The following is a 17830-nucleotide window of genomic DNA, read 5'->3' as shown; positions in this document are numbered from 1 at the left end:
GAGTCCGAAGTACAGTGTCTGCAAACTGACATTCTGGTTTGGCTTTTATCCTGTCAAACGGCAAGGCTTGGTAAAGGGTTGATATTGTCTTATAGAGCTACTTAAAATACGTGGAGCTAGTGTTCTAGTACTCTTCCTCTCTCAAGAGGCAACTGGTATATATAATTTCCCAGAAGAGCATGCACGGCATATATGTCTCCTCACTATGACATGTCAGGCTTGACAATCTCCACAAGGAGAAATGATATTCATTGGATCCTTCAGATTTATAAATGTGGATAGTCTGACGAGTGGCATGAGCCTCAGTGCGCTACGCCAAAAATCTTACTCTAGTCAGGTACTGGAGTGCGATTTCTGGCATAAGGAATGCCATAGCTGCCATGAATTAGGCAAGCTGTAGCGTTCCGCACTAATGGTGCCCTGTCCTAAGCTTTGCCAATTTTGGCAAAGTTAGGAGAAACTGGCATGAAAAAAACATCAAAAGTCGCAAAATTTTGCCTCAACTCCAAGTTGCGCTTAAATGTTGCAACTCAAAGTTTTTATGTCAGAATTCTTGCATTAAAGTGTGGATGAATTGCACCTTTGGTCTATATTTTTCGTGGACATGCTCATTGGTACCAATAATAATGAAAGATGTGCAACTTTTGGCATTCTCACACCATTTATGCCCAGCACAAAGTGGTCAGAGCTAGGGGGGCACGAGGTGACTGCCGCTTTTCCAATTCATGATGAGCGGCGGTGTTCACTATGGTACCAATCTAACTCTAGGAGGTGCACGCCACCCGTCCAGCGTAGGCCTCTTCATGAATCAGGAGTGTCTGACTCCGGCCCATCTCCTGATCAAGACTGTCGTGACTCCAGCCCATCTCCTGATCAAGACTGGCGTGAACAACACCGGTCTTGATACATCTTGGGCCCATATATTATAGAATGTGCAAGTTACAAAGGGACTTCTGATTGGGGCCTTAAGATCAGCTGGAGTCCTCGAAGTCAGATCCTCATCTATGATGTAGCGATTCATATCCAAAGCATGCATCACTTTTTTTGGAGAGAAACCCCATTTAACAGGCACTCGTTTCACAAAGCAAAGCACTAATCTTCTAAAAAAATCTTTTTTGTTCATTAATGAAAAATGTCTGAGTCCAAGCATTTTAGAACCGCAGGCCGTGTATTGCATGAGTTCTGTGCGATGAGGATGACTTCTTACCGTGGGGCCAGGACTGTGTAGCTGCTGTTTGGTCTGTGTTTGCAGCAAAGCCGACTTTATCTCCGCTGTTTCTGCATAGTCCACGGGCCGCAGACCGAATATATTACTGGTAAAACAAGCACAGATGGGTTTTGAGTAAATACAATATGTGACTGGATTCTTAACTAGGTACATTAGCGACAATCAAGTTTTATTTCCCGTGTCTTGTTTTTCTGTGGATTGGACTCTCAACACACACAGAAAACATGAGCCTTGGAATTGCAGGCAAGACAGATGGATCGCAGGCGGACAAGCTGCTGAATAAAGCAGAAGTCAACGTCTCATCCAACACCAATGTCTGGAGATCCAACAGGAAGCAGTCCGCCAGAGGAAGCCCTCCTCTATGAGAGACCGACCAAAGTTCCAATTCTATGGCAGAACGCTCAATGTAAAGTTGTGGCTTTGCTTTTCCAAGTTTGGACTTCCTTTTAAGAGTCCAAGAGGTACATAGCATGGAAACAGGAACACATGGGCTACTTGCACAGTGAACAAGTCTGTATGATCATGTTCACACACCACCAAGAAACCTGAAGACACAAAAGAGAATAGTAAAACCAAAAACACTCAGTTTGAAAAAATGTTGCAGTAATCCGCAAGTGCTAGTAAAAGATGTAAAAAACAGGGTATTTGGTTGATACGTTTTTTGCAAAAAATGTATACTAAGCTGCTCTACCAATCTTCACGGTATACCCTTATCAGAGCAGTCCTAACTAATGTATGCAATCCCTATCTGATGTATTTAAAAACCTGATCATCTGTATATAACCTGTGTGAACAGGGTTCAGAGAGGAAAAAATCCATGTGTGCATACAGGGTAGAACAGCTATTGTGCAGATAGCCCAAGAGGAGTGGTGGAACTCCCCAGTCTTGTAGACACAAGAGAACAATTATGGAAACAGGAACACATGGGCTACTTGCACAGTGAACAAGTCTGTATGATCATGTTCACACACCACCAAGAAACCTGAAGACACAAAAGAGAATAGTAAAACCAAAAACACTCAGTTTGAAAAAATGTTGCAGTAATCCGCAAGTGCTAGTAAAAGATGTAAAAAACAGGGTATTTGGTTGATACGTTTTTTGCAAAAAATGTATACTAAGCTGCTCTACCAATCTTCACGGTATACCCTTATCAGAGCAGTCCTAACTAATGTATGCAATCCCTATCTGATGTATTTAAAAACCTGATCATCTGTATATAACCTGTGTGAACAGGTAGAGCAGCTTAGTATACATTTTTTGCAAAAAACGTATCAACCAAATACCCTGTTTTATACGTATCAACCAAATACCCTGTTTTTTACATCTTTTACTAGCACTTGCGGATTACTGCAACATTTTTTCAAACTGAGTGTTTTTGATTTCACTATTCTCTTTTGTGTCTTCAGGTTTCTTGGTGGTGTGTGAACATGATCATACAGACTTGTTCACTGTGCAAGTAGCCCATGTGTTCCTGTTTCCATAATTGTTCTCTTGTGTCTACAAGACTGGGGAGTTCCACCACTCCTCTTGGGCTATCTGCACAAAAGCTGTTCTACCCTGTATGCACACATGGATTTTTTCCTCTCTGAACCCTGTTCACACAGGTTATATACAGATGATCAGGTTTTTAAATACATCAGATAGGGATTGCATACATTAGTTAGGACTGCTCTGATAAGGGTATACCGTGAAGATTGGTAGAGCAGCTTAGTATACATTTTTTGCAAAAAACGTATCAACCAAATACCCTGTTTTTTACATCTTTTACTAGCACTTGCGGATTACTGCAACATTTTTTCAAACTGAGTGTTTTTGGTTTTACTATTCTCTTTTGTGTCTTGAGGTACATAGCATGTATACGAGAATATGCCATTAATGCCCCCTTTAAGGAGCTCAGCAAACTATATGGTTCCTTAAATAAAGTTTACATAATGTAGGGAGTGAATGGACAAAAATAGAATCCAAGTCTAGCGTTAGGAGCACTCCCCCCAAATATACTGAAGCCGGCAGGAGGCAAGGGGTTATACCACTATGGTGGAACAGAACTTCTGGATCAGCTCTTTTCTGGGATGCCCTGGTTAATTTTGCACTAATAGAAGCCCCCGGATCCCTTGCATTAATAATGTGCAGGGAACTGGCACATTACAAATGCTCCAGATTAACAGATAATTGGTTCAGCCTCGGCACGGCATCCTGGGAGTTCCAGCCCATTAAATACTGTCACGCTGCTCTGTTCCGGCATGCATCAAAGGGGCAGGTATTTGGCCCTTCATGAAGCCAGATACTTTCTCAGGTACAATCTAAGCTTGGTGACAAATGTATCTCCGCATAATCACATCATCTGTATGATCACATTGATGGCAGGAGCTTGTAACTCTACAGCCATGAAAGTATATAGATCTATATGCACGTTACTCCTGAGAGTCTTCAGACTTTAATACTTTAAAGAGAAGACATTTGATCCAATTCCACCACTTGCAAACTTGGAGATAGTGATTTAAATCCACACTGTCAGAGTTCCAATATAGGATGAGACCAAAGAAAAAAGTATGGATGTGGTTTTTATTTTCCAACGCATTTCGGTATTCTTACATTTTCATCAGTTCCATCATTGTAGTTGGTCCTGCTGAAAAGTTATGAAGACCTCATAATTAGTGATGAGCGAATAGCATTGTTGTTCGGGTTTTCCTGAGCACACTCGGGTGATCTCCGTGTATTTGTAGTGCTCGGAGATTTAGTTTTCCTGGCCTCAGCTGCATGATTTACGGCTGCTATCTGCTATTTTGTTAATTTTTGGACTAGGCAACAAATGACCATTAGTGGTGTGAGGAAACAGCACTCTGAATTGCATGAAGACCACCTCAGTGTCAGGCTGAGGTACAGAAAACATCAGTACATTCCCTCCCCCTCTATATTTTTTTCTTCAACTCGGCCTAAAAATTATAGCAGCATAAAACAAACCTTTCTTCTCAATTTCAGAGAGAGAAAATGTGCTGGATAAAGAACTGAATCGCGGGTCCTTAAACATGAAGTACTTAATGCAAAGCTCCAATTTGCCTGCAATAAGTAAATCCGGACTCCCACCTACCAGAATTTCATATCCCTAGAGAAAAGTGGAGAATGGAAACAGCTTTTGCTAATACTGCTCCTGCTGTGCATGAAAAGCAGGCAGGACAGTCCATTTCAGCTGAAGTGTTTATGAACAACTGTGAAATTGCAAAATGTGCAGATCTAATTTGTCAATGACTTGGCTGGCGGTGCCTAGGCCAGGGGGGAGGCACAGGAACTGGAGACTGTACATGAAGAAAAGCCGCTATAAAAATATAAATTAGTTCTGTGCAGAAGATTAACTTAAGGGAAAAAAAAATTAACTAGACCAGCGGGGCAATTAATAGGTCCAATGGTCCAGATCACATTTTCCATTTGCAGTTTGCTATCTTGCCTACACAGGGGGAAAGCTTTGAATGGAGGGGAAGGCAGCGGAACTGTGGAATCTCCGAGATTTCAGACTTGGCACCTGAAGAGGACACCTCCTTGTCTTTTGAGTGAAGATCTTCAGACATAACTAGAGATGCCTTGTCATTAAGAAAGCCAAGCGCTCTGAAAACACTAACATTATAAAATCTTATTAAGTGCTTAATTGAAACCTGCTGCAGAACTGATTTGATGCTGTCAGATGTACATAATTGTAGCAGTGTCGGAAGCGCCTGATGCTTAGAACTTCGCAGGATTGTGATTTAGATGTTAAGAGTGTGCTTCTTGTCAATGCATGGCTGTCAATATTAATTCTATAATCAATAAGAGAAACTACTAAGTGCAAAGGGACTGTTTAAACACAGAACAGGGGCTCTGTTCACCATTGCCACCATTTTGCTTCTGCTCTAAAGTAAGAGCTTTCAATCAATGAAGAGGGACGAGGACATAGATGCAAAATATGTAGTGGGAGGGTGCTCTGAATGGTTTCGCCACTCCTTGGATGCATCAGGTGTTTGTGCTTTTTTTGCAGTCATTTTGTGCTGACCTACTCCTATTAACCCTACCATTAGAATCACAGTCCCTACCCACATGATAAATCTGGAGAGCCTCTTTACATAAAGGATCAAGTGAACTGTGGCACCTATCCTGTCATTTCAGGTGTTTTTTGCCAAAACGTGAGAACAACCTTCTTGCGAGGACCTTGCAGTCCTACTAAACGCAGATCCATTTCCTTTGAAATCGTGGCCAGAAATGAGTCATCCCACAAAGCACTCGCTTTCTGCACGGCTTCATGGAAAGCTCTAAAGGAGAAATTAAAAAGCCAACTTTCCTCAAATCTAAAGCTCGACAACAAGGTATATGGATGACATGTCAAAGAATCTTAAAATGTGTGAGTGGCTGGGGAACAAAAACAAATGCATTTGATCAGGATGTTCTGAAAGAATTTAAGGTCAGTGGTGCAGAGGTTCCACAACGCCAGCCTATCCCCATAATTGTGCGCTGGTCTGCTGCACAGAAAAAGTCACTTTAGCCATGTATTTTATGTAGCGTTACTTATGTCGTTCCTATAAAATTATTTTACGATAACACCTGACACGATTGGATGGGACAGAATTAGGTGTAATTATAAAATATGTATGGGTCTTCAGTCAGAGAATTTGGGGTATTTCACATGGCTTGGGTCAACAATGAGACTATATAAGGTGACTGGTTGCATAGATTTTAAACGGGAAGCAAAAGCAGAGAACAGATTTAAAAAGTAAAAACAAAAAAAACCTTTTTTGTTTCAAATGGATCCATGTTTGGTTTGTATGTAACTTTTTACAATCTGTGTCTCTTTCATGCATGGAAAAAAAAAACGTTCATTTTCATGACCCATCCACTTCGGCAGAGGGCGTCGCGGGGCAGTGCGCGATTCGGCAAAGGGCGGTGCGCGATTCGGCAGAGGGCGGTGCGCGATTCGGCAGAGGGCGGGGCGGTGCGCGATTCGGCAGAGGGCGGGGCGGTGCGCGATTCGGCAGAGGGCGGGGCGGTGCGCGATTCGGCAGGGGGCGGGGCGGTGCGCGATTCGGCAGGGGGCGGGGCGGTGCGCGATTCGGCAGGGGGCGGGGCGGTGCGCGATTCGGCAGGGGGCGGGGCGGTGCGCGATTCGGCAGGGGGCGGGGCGGTGCGCGATTCGGCAGGGGGCGGGGCGGTGCGCGATTCGGCAGGGGGCGGGGCGGTGCGCGATTCGGCAGGGGGCGTCGCGGGGCGGTGCGCGATTCGGCAGGGGGCGTCGCGGGGCGGTGCGCGATTCGGCAGGGGGCGTCGCGGGGCGGTGCGCGATTCGGCAGGGGGCGTCGCGGGGCGGAGCGCGATTCGGCAGGGGGCGTCGCGCGGCGGTGCGCGATTCGGCAGGGGGCGTCGCGGGGCGGTGCGCGATTCGGCAGAGGGCGTCGCGGGGCGGTGCGCGATTCGGCAGAGGGCGTCGCGGGGCGGTGCGCGATTCGGCAGAGGGCGTCGCGGGGCGGTGCGCGATTCGGCAGAGGGCGTCGCGGGGCGGTGCGCGATTCGGCAGAGGGCGTCGCGGGGCGGTGCGCGATTCGGCAGAGGGCGTCGCGGGGCGGTGCGCGATTCGGCAGAGGGCGTCGCGGGGCGGTGCGCGATTCGGCAGAGGGCGTCGCGGGGCGGTGCGCGATTCGGCAGAGGGCGTCGCGGGGCGGTGCGCGATTCGGCAGAGGGCGTCGCGGGGCGGTGCGCGATTCGGCAGAGGGCGTCGCGGGGCGGTGCGCGATTCGGCAGAGGGCGTCGCGGGGCGGTGCGCGATTCGGCAGAGGGCGTCGCGGGGCGGTGCGCGATTCGGCAGAGGGCGTCGCGGGGCGGTGCGCGATTCGGCAGAGGGCGTCGCGGGGCGGTGCGCGATTCGGCAGAGGGCGTCGCTGGGCGGTGCGCGATTCGGCAGAGGGCGTCGCGGGGCGGTGCGCGATTCGGCAGAGGGCGTCGCGGGGCGGTGCGCGATTCGGCAGAGGGCGTCGCGGGGCGGTGCGCGATTCGGCAGAGGGCGTCGCGGGGCGGTGCGCGATTCGGCAGAGGGCGTCGCGGGGCGGTGCGCGATTCGGCAGAGGGCGTCGCGGGGCGGTGCGCGATTCGGCAGAGGGCGTCGCGGGGCGGTGCGCGATTCGGCAAAGGGGGTCGCGGGGCGGTGCGCGGTTCGGCAGAGGGCGGGGCGGTGCGCGGTTCGGCAGAGGGCGGGGCGGTGCGCGGTTCGTCAGAGGGCGGGGCAGTGCGCGATTCGGCAGAGGGCGGGGCAGTGCTCGATTCGGCAGAGGGCGGGGCAGTGCGCGATTCGGCAGAGGGCGTCGCAGTGCGCGATTCGGCAGAGGGCGTCGCGGGGCAGTGCGCGATTCGGCAGAGGGCGTCGCGGGGCAGTGCGAGATTCGGCAGAGGGTGCCGCGAGGCAGTGCGCGATTCGGCAAAGGGCGTCGCGGGGCAGTGCGCGATTCGGCAGAGGGCGTCGCGGGGCAGTGCGCGATTCGGCAGAGGGCAGTGCGCGATTCGGCAGAGGGCAGTGCGCGATTCGGCAGAGGGCAGTGCGCGATTCGGCAGAGGGCAGTGCGCGATTCGGCAGAGGGCAGTGCGCGATTCGGCAGAGGGCAGTGCGCGATTCGGCAGAGGGCAGTGCGCGATTCGGCAGAGGGCGTCGAGGGGCAGTGCGCGATTCGGCAGAGGGCGCCGCGAGGCAGTGCGCGATTCGGCAGAGGGCGCCGCGGGGCAGTGCGAGATTCGGCAGAGGGCGTCGCGGGGCAGTGCGCGATTCGGCAGAGGGCGTCGCGGGGCAGTGCGCGATTCGGCAGAGGGCGTCGCGGGGCAGTGCGCGATTCGGCAGAGGGCGTCGCGGGGCAGTGCGCGATTCGGCAGAGGGCGTCGCGGGGCAGTGCGCGATTCGGCAGAGGGCGTCGCGAGGCAGTGCGCGATTCGGCAGAGGGCGTCGCGGGGCAGTGCGCGATTCGGCAGAGGGCGTCGCGGGGCAGTTCGGCAGAGGGCGTCGCGGGGCAGTTCGGCAAAGGGCGGGGCAGTGCGCGATTCGGCAGAGGGCGTCGCAGTGCGCGATTCGGCAGAGGGCGTCGCGGGGCAGTGCGCGATTCGGCAGAGGGCGTCGCGGGGCAGTGCGCGATTCGGCAGAGGGCGTCGCGGGGCAGTGCGCGATTCGGCAGAGGGCGTCGCGGGGCAGTGCGCGATTCGGCAGAGGGCGTCGCGGGGCAGTGCGCGATTCGGCAGAGGGCGTCGCGGGGCAGTGCGCGATTCGGCAGAGGGCGTCGCGGGGCAGTGCGCGATTCGGCAGAGGGCGTCGCGGGGCAGTGCGCGATTCGGCAGAGGGCGTCGCGGGGCAGTGCGCGATTCGGCAGAGGGCGTCGCGGGGCAGTGCGCGATTCGGCAGAGGGCGTCGCGGGGCAGTGCGCGATTCGGCAGAGGGCGTCGCGGGGCAGTGCGCGATTCGGCAGAAGGCGTCGCGGGGCAGTGCGCGATTCGGCAGAGGGCGTCGCAGTGCGCGATTCGGCAGAGGGCGTCGCGGGGCAGTGCGCGGTTCGGCAGAGGGCGGGGCAGTGCGCGGTTCGGCAGAGGGCGGGGCAGTGCGCGATTCGGCAGAGGGCGGGGCAGTGCGCGGTTCGGCAGAGGGCGGGGCAGTGCGCGATTCGGCAGAGGGCGTCGCAGTGCGCGATTCGGCAGAGGGCGTCGCGGGGCAGTGCGCGGTTCGGCAGAGGGCGGGGCAGTGCGCGGTTCGGCAGAGGGCGGGGCAGTGCGCGGTTCGGCAGAGGGCGGGGCAGTGCGCGGTTCGGCAGAGGGCGGGGCAGTGCGCGGTTCGGCAGAGGGCGGGGCAGTGCGCGGTTCGGCAGAGGGCGGGGCAGTCCGCGATTCGGCAGAGGGCGGGGCAGTGCGCGATTCGGCAGAGGGCGGGGCAGTGCGCGATTCGGCAGAGGGCGGGGCAGTGCGCGATTCGGCAGAGGGCGGGGCAGTGCGCGATTCGGCAGAGGGCGGGGCAGTGCGCGATTCGGCAGAGGGCGGGGCAGTGCGCGATTCGGCAGAGGGCGGGGCAGTGCGCGATTCGGCAGAGGGCGGGGCAGTGCGCGATTCGGCAGAGGGCGGGGCAGTGCGCGATTCGGCAGAGGGCGTCGCGGGGCAGTGCGCGGTTCGGCAGAGGGCGTCGCGGGGCAGTGCGCGGTTCGGCAGAGGGCGTCGCGGGGCAGTGCGCGGTTCGGCAGAGGGCGTCGCGGGGCAGTGCGCGGTTCGGCAGAGGGCGGGGCAGTGCGCGGTTCGGCAGAGGGCGGGGCAGTGCGCGGTTCGGCAGAGGGCGGGGCAGTGCGCGGTTCGGCAGAGGGCGGGGCAGTGCGCGGTTCGGCAGAGGGCGGGGCAGTGCGCGGTTCGGCAGAGGGCGGGGCAGTGCGCGGTTCGGCAGAGGGCGGGGCAGTGCGCGGTTCGGCAGAGGGCGGGGCAGTGCGCGGTTCGGCAGAGGGCGGGGCAGTGCGCGATTCGGCAGAGGGCAGTGCGCGATTCGGCAGAGGGCAGTGCGCGATTCGGCAGAGGGCAGTGCGCGATTCGGCAGAGGGCAGTGCGCGATTCGGCAGAGGGCAGTGCGCGATTCGGCAGAGGGCAGTGCGCGATTCGGCAGAGGGCAGTGCGCGATTCGGCAGAGGGCAGTGCGCGATTCGGCAAAGGGTAGTGCGCGGTTCGGCAAAGGGCAGTGCGCGGTTCGGCAAAGGGCAGTGCGCGGTTCGGCAAAGGGCAGTGCGCGATTCGGCAAAGGGCGTCGCGGGGCAGTGCGCGATTCGGCAGAGGGCGCCGCGGGGCAGTGCGCGATTCGGCAAAGGGCGTCGCGGGGCAGTGCGCGATTCGGCAGAGGGCGTCACGGGGCAGTGCGCGATTCGGCAGAGGGCAGTGCGCGATTCGGCAAAGGGCAATGCGCGATTCGGCAGAGGGCGGGGCAGTGCGCGATTCGGCAGAGGGCGGGGCAGTGCTCGATTCGGCAGAGGGCGGGGCAGTGCGCGATTCGGCAGAGGGCGTCGCAGTGCGCGATTCGGCAGAGGGCGTCGCGGGGCAGTGCGCGATTCGGCAGAGGGCGTCGCGGGGCAGTGCGAGATTCGGCAGAGGGTGCCGCGAGGCAGTGCGCGATTCGGCAAAGGGCGTCGCGGGGCAGTGCGCGATTCGGCAGAGGGCGTCGCGGGGCAGTGCGCGATTCGGCAGAGGGCAGTGCGCGATTCGGCAGAGGGCAGTGCGCGATTCGGCAGAGGGCAGTGCGCGATTCGGCAGAGGGCAGTGCGCGATTCGGCAAAGGGCAGTGCGCGATTCGGCAGAGGGCGTCGAGGGGCAGTGCGCGATTCGGCAGAGGGCGCCGCGAGGCAGTGCGCGATTCGGCAGAGGGCGCCGCGGGGCAGTGCGAGATTCGGCAGAGGGCGTCGCGGGGCAGTGCGAGATTCGGCAGAGGGCGTCGCGGGGCAGTGCGCGATTCGGCAGAGGGCGTCGCGGGGCAGTGCGCGATTCGGCAGAGGGCGTCGCGGGGCAGTGCGCGATTCGGCAGAGGGCGTCGCGGGGCAGTGCGCGATTCGGCAGAGGGCGTCGCGAGGCAGTGCGCGATTCGGCAGAGGGCGTCGCGGGGCAGTGCGCGATTCGGCAGAGGGCGTCGCGGGGCAGTTCGGCAAAGGGTGGGGCAGTGCGCGATTCGGCAGAGGGCGTCGCAGTGCGCGATTCGGCAGAGGGCGTCGCGGGGCAGTGCGCGATTCGGCAGAGGGCGTCGCGGGGCAGTGCGCGATTCGGCAGAGGGCGTCGCGGGGCAGTGCGCGATTCGGCAGAGGGCGTCGCGGGGCAGTGCGCGATTCGGCAGAGGGCGTCGCGGGGCAGTGCGCGATTCGGCAGAGGGCGTCGCGGGGCAGTGCGCGATTCGGCAGAGGGCGTCGCGGGGCAGTGCGCGATTCGGCAGAGGGCGTCGCGGGGCAGTGCGCGATTCGGCAGAGGGCGTCGCGGGGCAGTGCGCGATTCGGCAGAGGGCGTCGCGGGGCAGTGCGCGATTCGGCAGAGGGCGTCGCGGGGCAGTGCGCGATTCGGTAGAAGGCGTCGCGGGGCAGTGCGCGATTCGGCAGAGGGCGTCGCAGTGCGCGATTCGGCAGAGGGCGTCGCGGGGCAGTGCGCGGTTCGGCAGAGGGCGGGGCAGTGCGCGGTTCGGCAGAGGGCGGGGCAGTGCGCGGTTCGGCAGAGGGCGGGGCAGTGCGCGGTTCGGCAGAGGGCGGGGCAGTGCGCGGTTCGGCAGAGGGCGGGGCAGTGCGCGGTTCGGCAGAGGGCGGGGCAGTGCGCGGTTCGGCAGAGGGCGGGGCAGTGCGCGATTCGGCAGAGGGCGGGGCAGTGCGCGATTCGGCAGAGGGCGGGGCAGTGCGCGATTCGGCAGAGGGCGTCGCAGTGCGCGATTCGGCAGAGGGCGTCGCGGGGCAGTGCGCGATTCGGCAGAGGGCGTCGCGGGGCAGTGCGAGATTCGGCAGAGGGTGCCGCGAGGCAGTGCGCGATTCGGCAAAGGGCGTCGCGGGGCAGTGCGCGATTCGGCAGAGGGCGTCGCGGGGCAGTGCGCGATTCGGCAGAGGGCAGTGCGCGATTCGGCAGAGGGCAGTGCGCGATTCGGCAGAGGGCAGTGCGCGATTCGGCAGAGGGCAGTGCGCGATTCGGCAAAGGGCAGTGCGCGATTCGGCAGAGGGCGTCGAGGGGCAGTGCGCGATTCGGCAGAGGGCGCCGCGAGGCAGTGCGCGATTCGGCAGAGGGCGCCGCGGGGCAGTGCGAGATTCGGCAGAGGGCGTCGCGGGGCAGTGCGCGATTCGGCAGAGGGCGTCGCGGGGCAGTGCGCGATTCGGCAGAGGGCGTCGCGGGGCAGTGCGCGATTCGGCAGAGGGCGTCGCGGGGCAGTGCGCGATTCGGCAGAGGGCGTCGCGAGGCAGTGCGCGATTCGGCAGAGGGCGTCGCGGGGCAGTGCGCGATTCGGCAGAGGGCGTCGCGGGGCAGTTCGGCAAAGGGCGGGGCAGTGCGCGATTCGGCAGAGGGCGTCGCAGTGCGCGATTCGGCAGAGGGCGTCGCGGGGCAGTGCGCGATTCGGCAGAGGGCGTCGCGGGGCAGTGCGCGATTCGGCAGAGGGCGTCGCGGGGCAGTGCGCGATTCGGCAGAGGGCGTCGCGGGGCAGTGCGCGATTCGGCAGAGGGCGTCGCGGGGCAGTGCGCGATTCGGCAGAGGGCGTCGCGGGGCAGTGCGCGATTCGGCAGAGGGCGTCGCGGGGCAGTGCGCGATTCGGCAGAGGGCGTCGCGGGGCAGTGCGCGATTCGGCAGAGGGCGTCGCGGGGCAGTGCGCGATTCGGCAGAGGGCGTCGCGGGGCAGTGCGCGATTCGGCAGAGGGCGTCGCGGGGCAGTGCGCGATTCGGCAGAGGGCGTCGCGGGGCAGTGCGCGATTCGGCAGAAGGCGTCGCGGGGCAGTGCGCGATTCGGCAGAGGGCGTCGCAGTGCGCGATTCGGCAGAGGGCGTCGCGGGGCAGTGCGCGGTTCGGCAGAGGGCGGGGCAGTGCGCGGTTCGGCAGAGGGCGGGGCAGTGCGCGGTTCGGCAGAGGGCGGGGCAGTGCGCGGTTCGGCAGAGGGCGGGGCAGTGCGCGGTTCGGCAGAGGGCGGGGCAGTGCGCGATTCGGCAGAGGGCGGGGCAGTGCGCGATTCGGCAGAGGGCGGGGCAGTGCGCGATTCGGCAGAGGGCGGGGCAGTGCGCGATTCGGCAGAGGGCGGGGCAGTGCGCGATTCGGCAGAGGGCGTCGCAGTGCGCGATTCGGCAGAGGGCGTCGCAGTGCGCGATTCGGCAGAGGGCGTCGCAGTGCGCGATTCGGCAGAGGGCGGGGCAGTGCGCGATTCGGCAAAGGGCAGTGCGCGATTCGGCAGAGGGCAGTGCGCGATTCGGCAGAGGGCGTCGCGGGGCAGTGCGCGATTCGGCAGAGGGCGTCGCGGGGCAGTGCGCGATTCGGCAGAGGGCGTCGCGGGGCAGTGCGCGATTCGGCAGAAGGCGTCGCAGTGCGCGATTCGGCAGAGGGCGGGGCAGTGCGCGATTCGGCAGAGGGCGGGGCAGTGCGCGGTTCGGCAGAGGGCGGGGCAGTGCGCGGTTCGGCAGAGGGCGGGGCAGTGCGCGGTTCGGCAGAGGGCGTCGCAGTGCGCGGTTCGGCAGAGGGCGTCGCAGTGCGCGGTTCGGCAGAGGGCGTCGCAGTGCGCGATTCGGCAGAGGGCGTCGCGGGGCAGTGCGCGATTCGGCAGAGGGCGTCGCGGGGCAGTGCGCGATTCGGCAGAGGGCGTCGCGGGGCAGTGCGCGATTCGGCAGAGGGCGTCGCGGGGCAGTGCGCGATTCGGCAGAGGGCGTCGCGGGGCAGTGCGCGATTCGGCAGAGGGCGTCGCGGGGCAGTGCGCGATTCGGCAGAGGGCGTCGCGGGGCAGTGCGCGATTCGGCAGAGGGCGTCGCGGGGCAGTGCGCGATTCGGCAGAGGGCGTCGCGGGGCAGTGCGCGATTCGGCAGAGGGCGTCGCGGGGCAGTGCGCGATTCGGCAGAGGGCGTCGCGGGGCAGTGCGCGATTCGGCAGAGGGCGTCGCGGGGCAGTGCGCGATTCGGCAGAGGGCGTCGCGGGGCAGTGCGCGATTCGGCAGAGGGCGTCGCGGGGCAGTGCGCGATTCGGCAGAGGGCGTCGCGGGGCAGTGCGCGATTCGGCAGAGGGCGTCGCGGGGCAGTGCGCGATTCGGCAGAGGGCGTCGCGGGGCAGTGCGCGATTCGGCAGAGGGCGTCGCGGGGCAGTGCGCGATTCGGCAGAGGGCGTCGCGGGGCAGTGCGCGATTCGGCAGAGGGCGTCGCGGGGCAGTGCGCGATTCGGCAGAGGGCGTCGCGGGGCAGTGCGCGATTCGGCAGAGGGCGTCGCGGGGCAGTGCGCGATTCGGCAGAGGGCGTCGCGGGGCAGTGCGCGATTCGGCAGAGGGCGTCGCGGGGCAGTGCGCGATTCGGCAGAGGGCGTCGCGGGGCAGTGCGCGATTCGGCAGAGGGCGTCGCGGGGCAGTGCGCGATTCGGCAGAGGGCGTCGCGGGGCAGTGCGCGATTCGGCAGAGGGCGTCGCGGGGCAGTGCGCGATTCGGCAGAGGGCGTCGCGGGGCAGTGCGCGATTCGGCAGAGGGCGTCGCGGGGCAGTGCGCGATTCGGCAGAGGGCGTCGCGGGGCAGTGCGCGATTCGGCAGAGGGCGTCGCGGGGCAGTGCGCGATTCGGCAGAGGGCGTCGCGGGGCAGTGCGCGATTCGGCAGAGGGCGTCGCGGGGCAGTGCGCGATTCGGCAGAGGGCGTCGCGGGGCAGTGCGCGATTCGGCAGAGGGCGTCGCGGGGCAGTGCGCGATTCGGCAGAGGGCGTCGCGGGGCAGTGCGCGATTCGGCAGAGGGCGTCGCGGGGCAGTGCGCGATTCGGCAGAGGGCGTCGCGGGGCAGTGCGCGATTCGGCAGAGGGCGTCGCGGGGCAGTGCGCGATTCGGCAGAGGGCGTCGCGGGGCAGTGCGCGATTCGGCAGAGGGCGTCGCGGGGCAGTGCGCGATTCGGCAGAGGGCGTCGCGGGGCAGTGCGCGATTCGGCAGAGGGCGTCGCGGGGCAGTGCGCGATTCGGCAGAGGGCGTCGCGGGGCAGTGCGCGATTCGGCAGAGGGCGTCGCGGGGCAGTGCGCGATTCGGCAGAGGGCGTCGCGGGGCAGTGCGCGATTCGGCAGAGGGCGTCGCGGGGCAGTGCGCGATTCGGCAGAGGGCGTCGCGGGGCAGTGCGCGATTCGGCAGAGGGCGTCGCGGGGCAGTGCGCGATTCGGCAGAGGGCGTCGCGGGGCAGTGCGCGATTCGGCAGAGGGCGTCGCGGGGCAGTGCGCGATTCGGCAGAGGGCGTCGCGGGGCAGTGCGCGATTCGGCAAAGGGCAGTGCGCGATTCGGCAAAGGGCAGTGCGCGATTCGGCAAAGGGCAGTGGACGATTCGGCAGAGGGCGTCGCGGGGCAGTGCGCGATTCGGCAAAGGGCGTCGCGGGGCAGTGAGCGATTCGGCAAAAGGCGTCGCGGGGCAGTGCGCGATTCGGCAGAGGGCGTCGCGGGGCAGTGCGCGATTCGGCAGAAGGCGTCGCGGGGCAGTGCGCGATTCGGCAGAAGGCGTCGCAGTGCGCGATTCGGCAGAGGGCGTCGCGGGGCAGTGCGCGATTCGGCAGAGGGCGGGGCAGTGCGCGGTTCGGCAGAGGGCGGGGCAGTGCGCGGTTCGGCAGAGGGCGGGGCAGTGCGCGGTTCGGCAGAGGGCGGGGCAGTGCGCGATTCGGCAGAGGGCAGTGCGCGATTCGGCAGAGGGCAGTGCGCGATTCGGCAGAGGGCAGTGCGCGATTCGGCAGAGGGCAGTGCGCGATTCGGCAGAGGGCAGTGCGCGATTCGGCAGAGGGCAGTGCGCGATTCGGCAGAGGGCGTCGCGGGGCAGTGCGCGATTCGGCAGAGGGCGTCGCGGGGCAGTGCGCGATTCGGCAGAGGGCGTCGCGGGGCAGTGCGCGATTCGGCAGAGGGCGTCGCGGGGCAGTGCGCGATTCGGCAGAGGGCGTCGCGGGGCAGTGCGCGATTCGGCAGAGGGCGTCGCGGGGCAGTGCGCGATTCGGCAGAGGGCGTCGCGGGGCAGTGCGCGATTCGGCAGAGGGCGTCGCGGGGCAGTGCGCGATTCGGCAGAGGGCGTCGCGGGGCAGTGCGCGATTCGGCAGAGGGCGTCGCGGGGCAGTGCGCGATTCGGCAGAGGGCGTCGCGGGGCAGTGCGCGATTCGGCAGAGGGCGTCGCGGGGCAGTGCGCGATTCGGCAGAGGGCGTCGCGGGGCAGTGCGCGATTCGGCAGAGGGCGTCGCGGGGCAGTGCGCGATTCGGCAGAGGGCGTCGCGGGGCAGTGCGCGATTCGGCAGAGGGCGTCGCGGGGCAGTGCGAGATTCGGCAGAGGGCGCCGCGAGGCAGTGCGCGATTCGGAAAGGGCGTCGCGGGGCAGTGCGCGATTCGGCAGAGGGCGTCGCGGGGCAGTGCGCGATTCGGCAGAGGGCAGTGCGCGATTCGGCAGAGGGCAGTGCGCGATTCGGCAAAGGGCAGTGCGCGATTCGGCAAAGGGCGTCGCGGGGCAGTGCGCGATTCGGCAGAGGGCGTCGCGGGGTAGTGCGCGATTCGGCAGAGGGCGTCGCGGGGCAGTGCGCGATTCGGCAGAAGGCGTCGCGGGGCAGTGCGCGATTCGGCAAAGGGCGTCGCGGGGCAGTGCGCGATTCGGCAGAGAGCGTCGCGGGGCAGTGCGCGATTCGGCAAAGGGCAGTGCGCGATTCGGTAGAGGGCGTCGCGGGGCAGTGCGCAATTCGGCAGAGGGCGTCGCGGGGAAGTGCGCGATTCGGCAGAGGGCGGGGCAGTGCGCGATTCGGCAAAGGGTAGTGCGCGGTTCGGCAAAGGGCAGTGCGCGGTTCGGCAAAGGGCAGTGCGCGGTTCGGCAAAGGGCAGTGCGCGGTTCGGCAAAGGGCGTCACGGGGCAGTGCGCGATTCGGCAGAGGGCGTCGCGGGGCAGTGCGCGATTCGGCAGAGGGCGTCACGGGGCAGTGCGCGATTCGGCAGAGGGCAGTGCGCGATTCGGCAAAGGGCAATGCGCGATTCGGCAGAGGGCGGGGCAGTGCGCGATTCGGCAGAGGGCGGGGCAGTGCTCGATTCGGCAGAGGGCGGGGCAGTGCGCGATTCTGCAGAGGGCGTCGCAGTGCGCGATTCGGCAGAGGGCGTCGCGGGGCAGTGCGCGATTCGGCAGAGGGCGTCGCGGGGCAGTGCGAGATTCGGCAGAGGGTGCCGCGAGGCAGTGCGCGATTCGGCAAAGGGCGTCGCGGGGCAGTGCGCGATTCGGCAGAGGGCGTCGCGGGGCAGTGCGCGATTCGGCAGAGGGCAGTGCGCAATTCGGCAGAGGGCGTCGCGCGATTCGGCAGAGGGCAGTGCGCGATTCGGCAGAGGGCAGTGCGCGATTCGGCAGAGGGCAGTGCGCGATTCGGCAGAGGGCAGTGCGCGATTCGGCAGAGGGCAGTGCGCGATTCGGCAGAGGGCAGTGCGCGATTCGGCAGAGGGCAGTGCGCGATTCGGCAAAGGGCAGTGCGCGATTCGGCAAAGGGTGCCGCGAGGCAGTGCGCGATTCGGCAGAGGGCGTCGCGGGGCAGTGCGCGATTCGGCAGAGGGCGCCGCGGGGCAGTGCGCGATTCGGCAGAGGGCGTCGCGGGGCAGTGCGCGATTCGGCAAAGGGCAGTGTGCGATTCGGCAAAGGGCAGTGCGCGATTCGGCAGAGGGCGTCGAGGGGCAGTGCGCGATTCGGCAGAGGGCGCCGCGAGGCAGTGCGCGATTCGGCAGAGGGCGCCGCGGGGCAGTGCGCGATTCGGCAGAGGGCGTCGAGGGGCAGTGCGCGATTCGGCAGAGGGCGCCGCGAGGCAGTGCGCGATTCGGCAGAGGGCGCCGCGGGGCAGTGCGAGATTCGGCAGAGGGCGTCGCGGGGCAGTGCGAGATTCGGCAGAGGGCGTCGCGGGGCAGTGCGCGATTCGGCAGAGGGCGTCGCGGGGCAGTGCGCG

The 17830-nt window shown here is 62.8% G+C and overlaps 1 protein-coding gene across 2 annotated transcripts in view; it reads right to left on the bottom strand.

Moving 5' to 3' along the window:
• Positions 1 to 17830, bottom strand: part of BARD1 (BRCA1 associated RING domain 1) — a 110048-nt gene that overhangs the window by 10211 nt on the left and 82007 nt on the right. For both annotated transcript variants that reach the window (XM_069733405.1, XM_069733406.1), the window contains exon 7: positions 1208 to 1313. In XM_069733405.1, the coding sequence (XP_069589506.1) occupies positions 1208 to 1313 (106 nt within the window). The remainder of the gene's footprint in view (positions 1 to 1207; positions 1314 to 17830) is intronic.

This window comes from Ranitomeya imitator, chromosome 7, assembly GCF_032444005.1.
Source record: "Ranitomeya imitator isolate aRanImi1 chromosome 7, aRanImi1.pri, whole genome shotgun sequence".
NCBI classification, from domain to species: domain Eukaryota; kingdom Metazoa; phylum Chordata; class Amphibia; order Anura; family Dendrobatidae; genus Ranitomeya; species Ranitomeya imitator.
The sequence above is the reverse complement of the archived record's forward strand: the minus strand, read 5'-3'. Positions and strand labels throughout refer to the sequence as shown.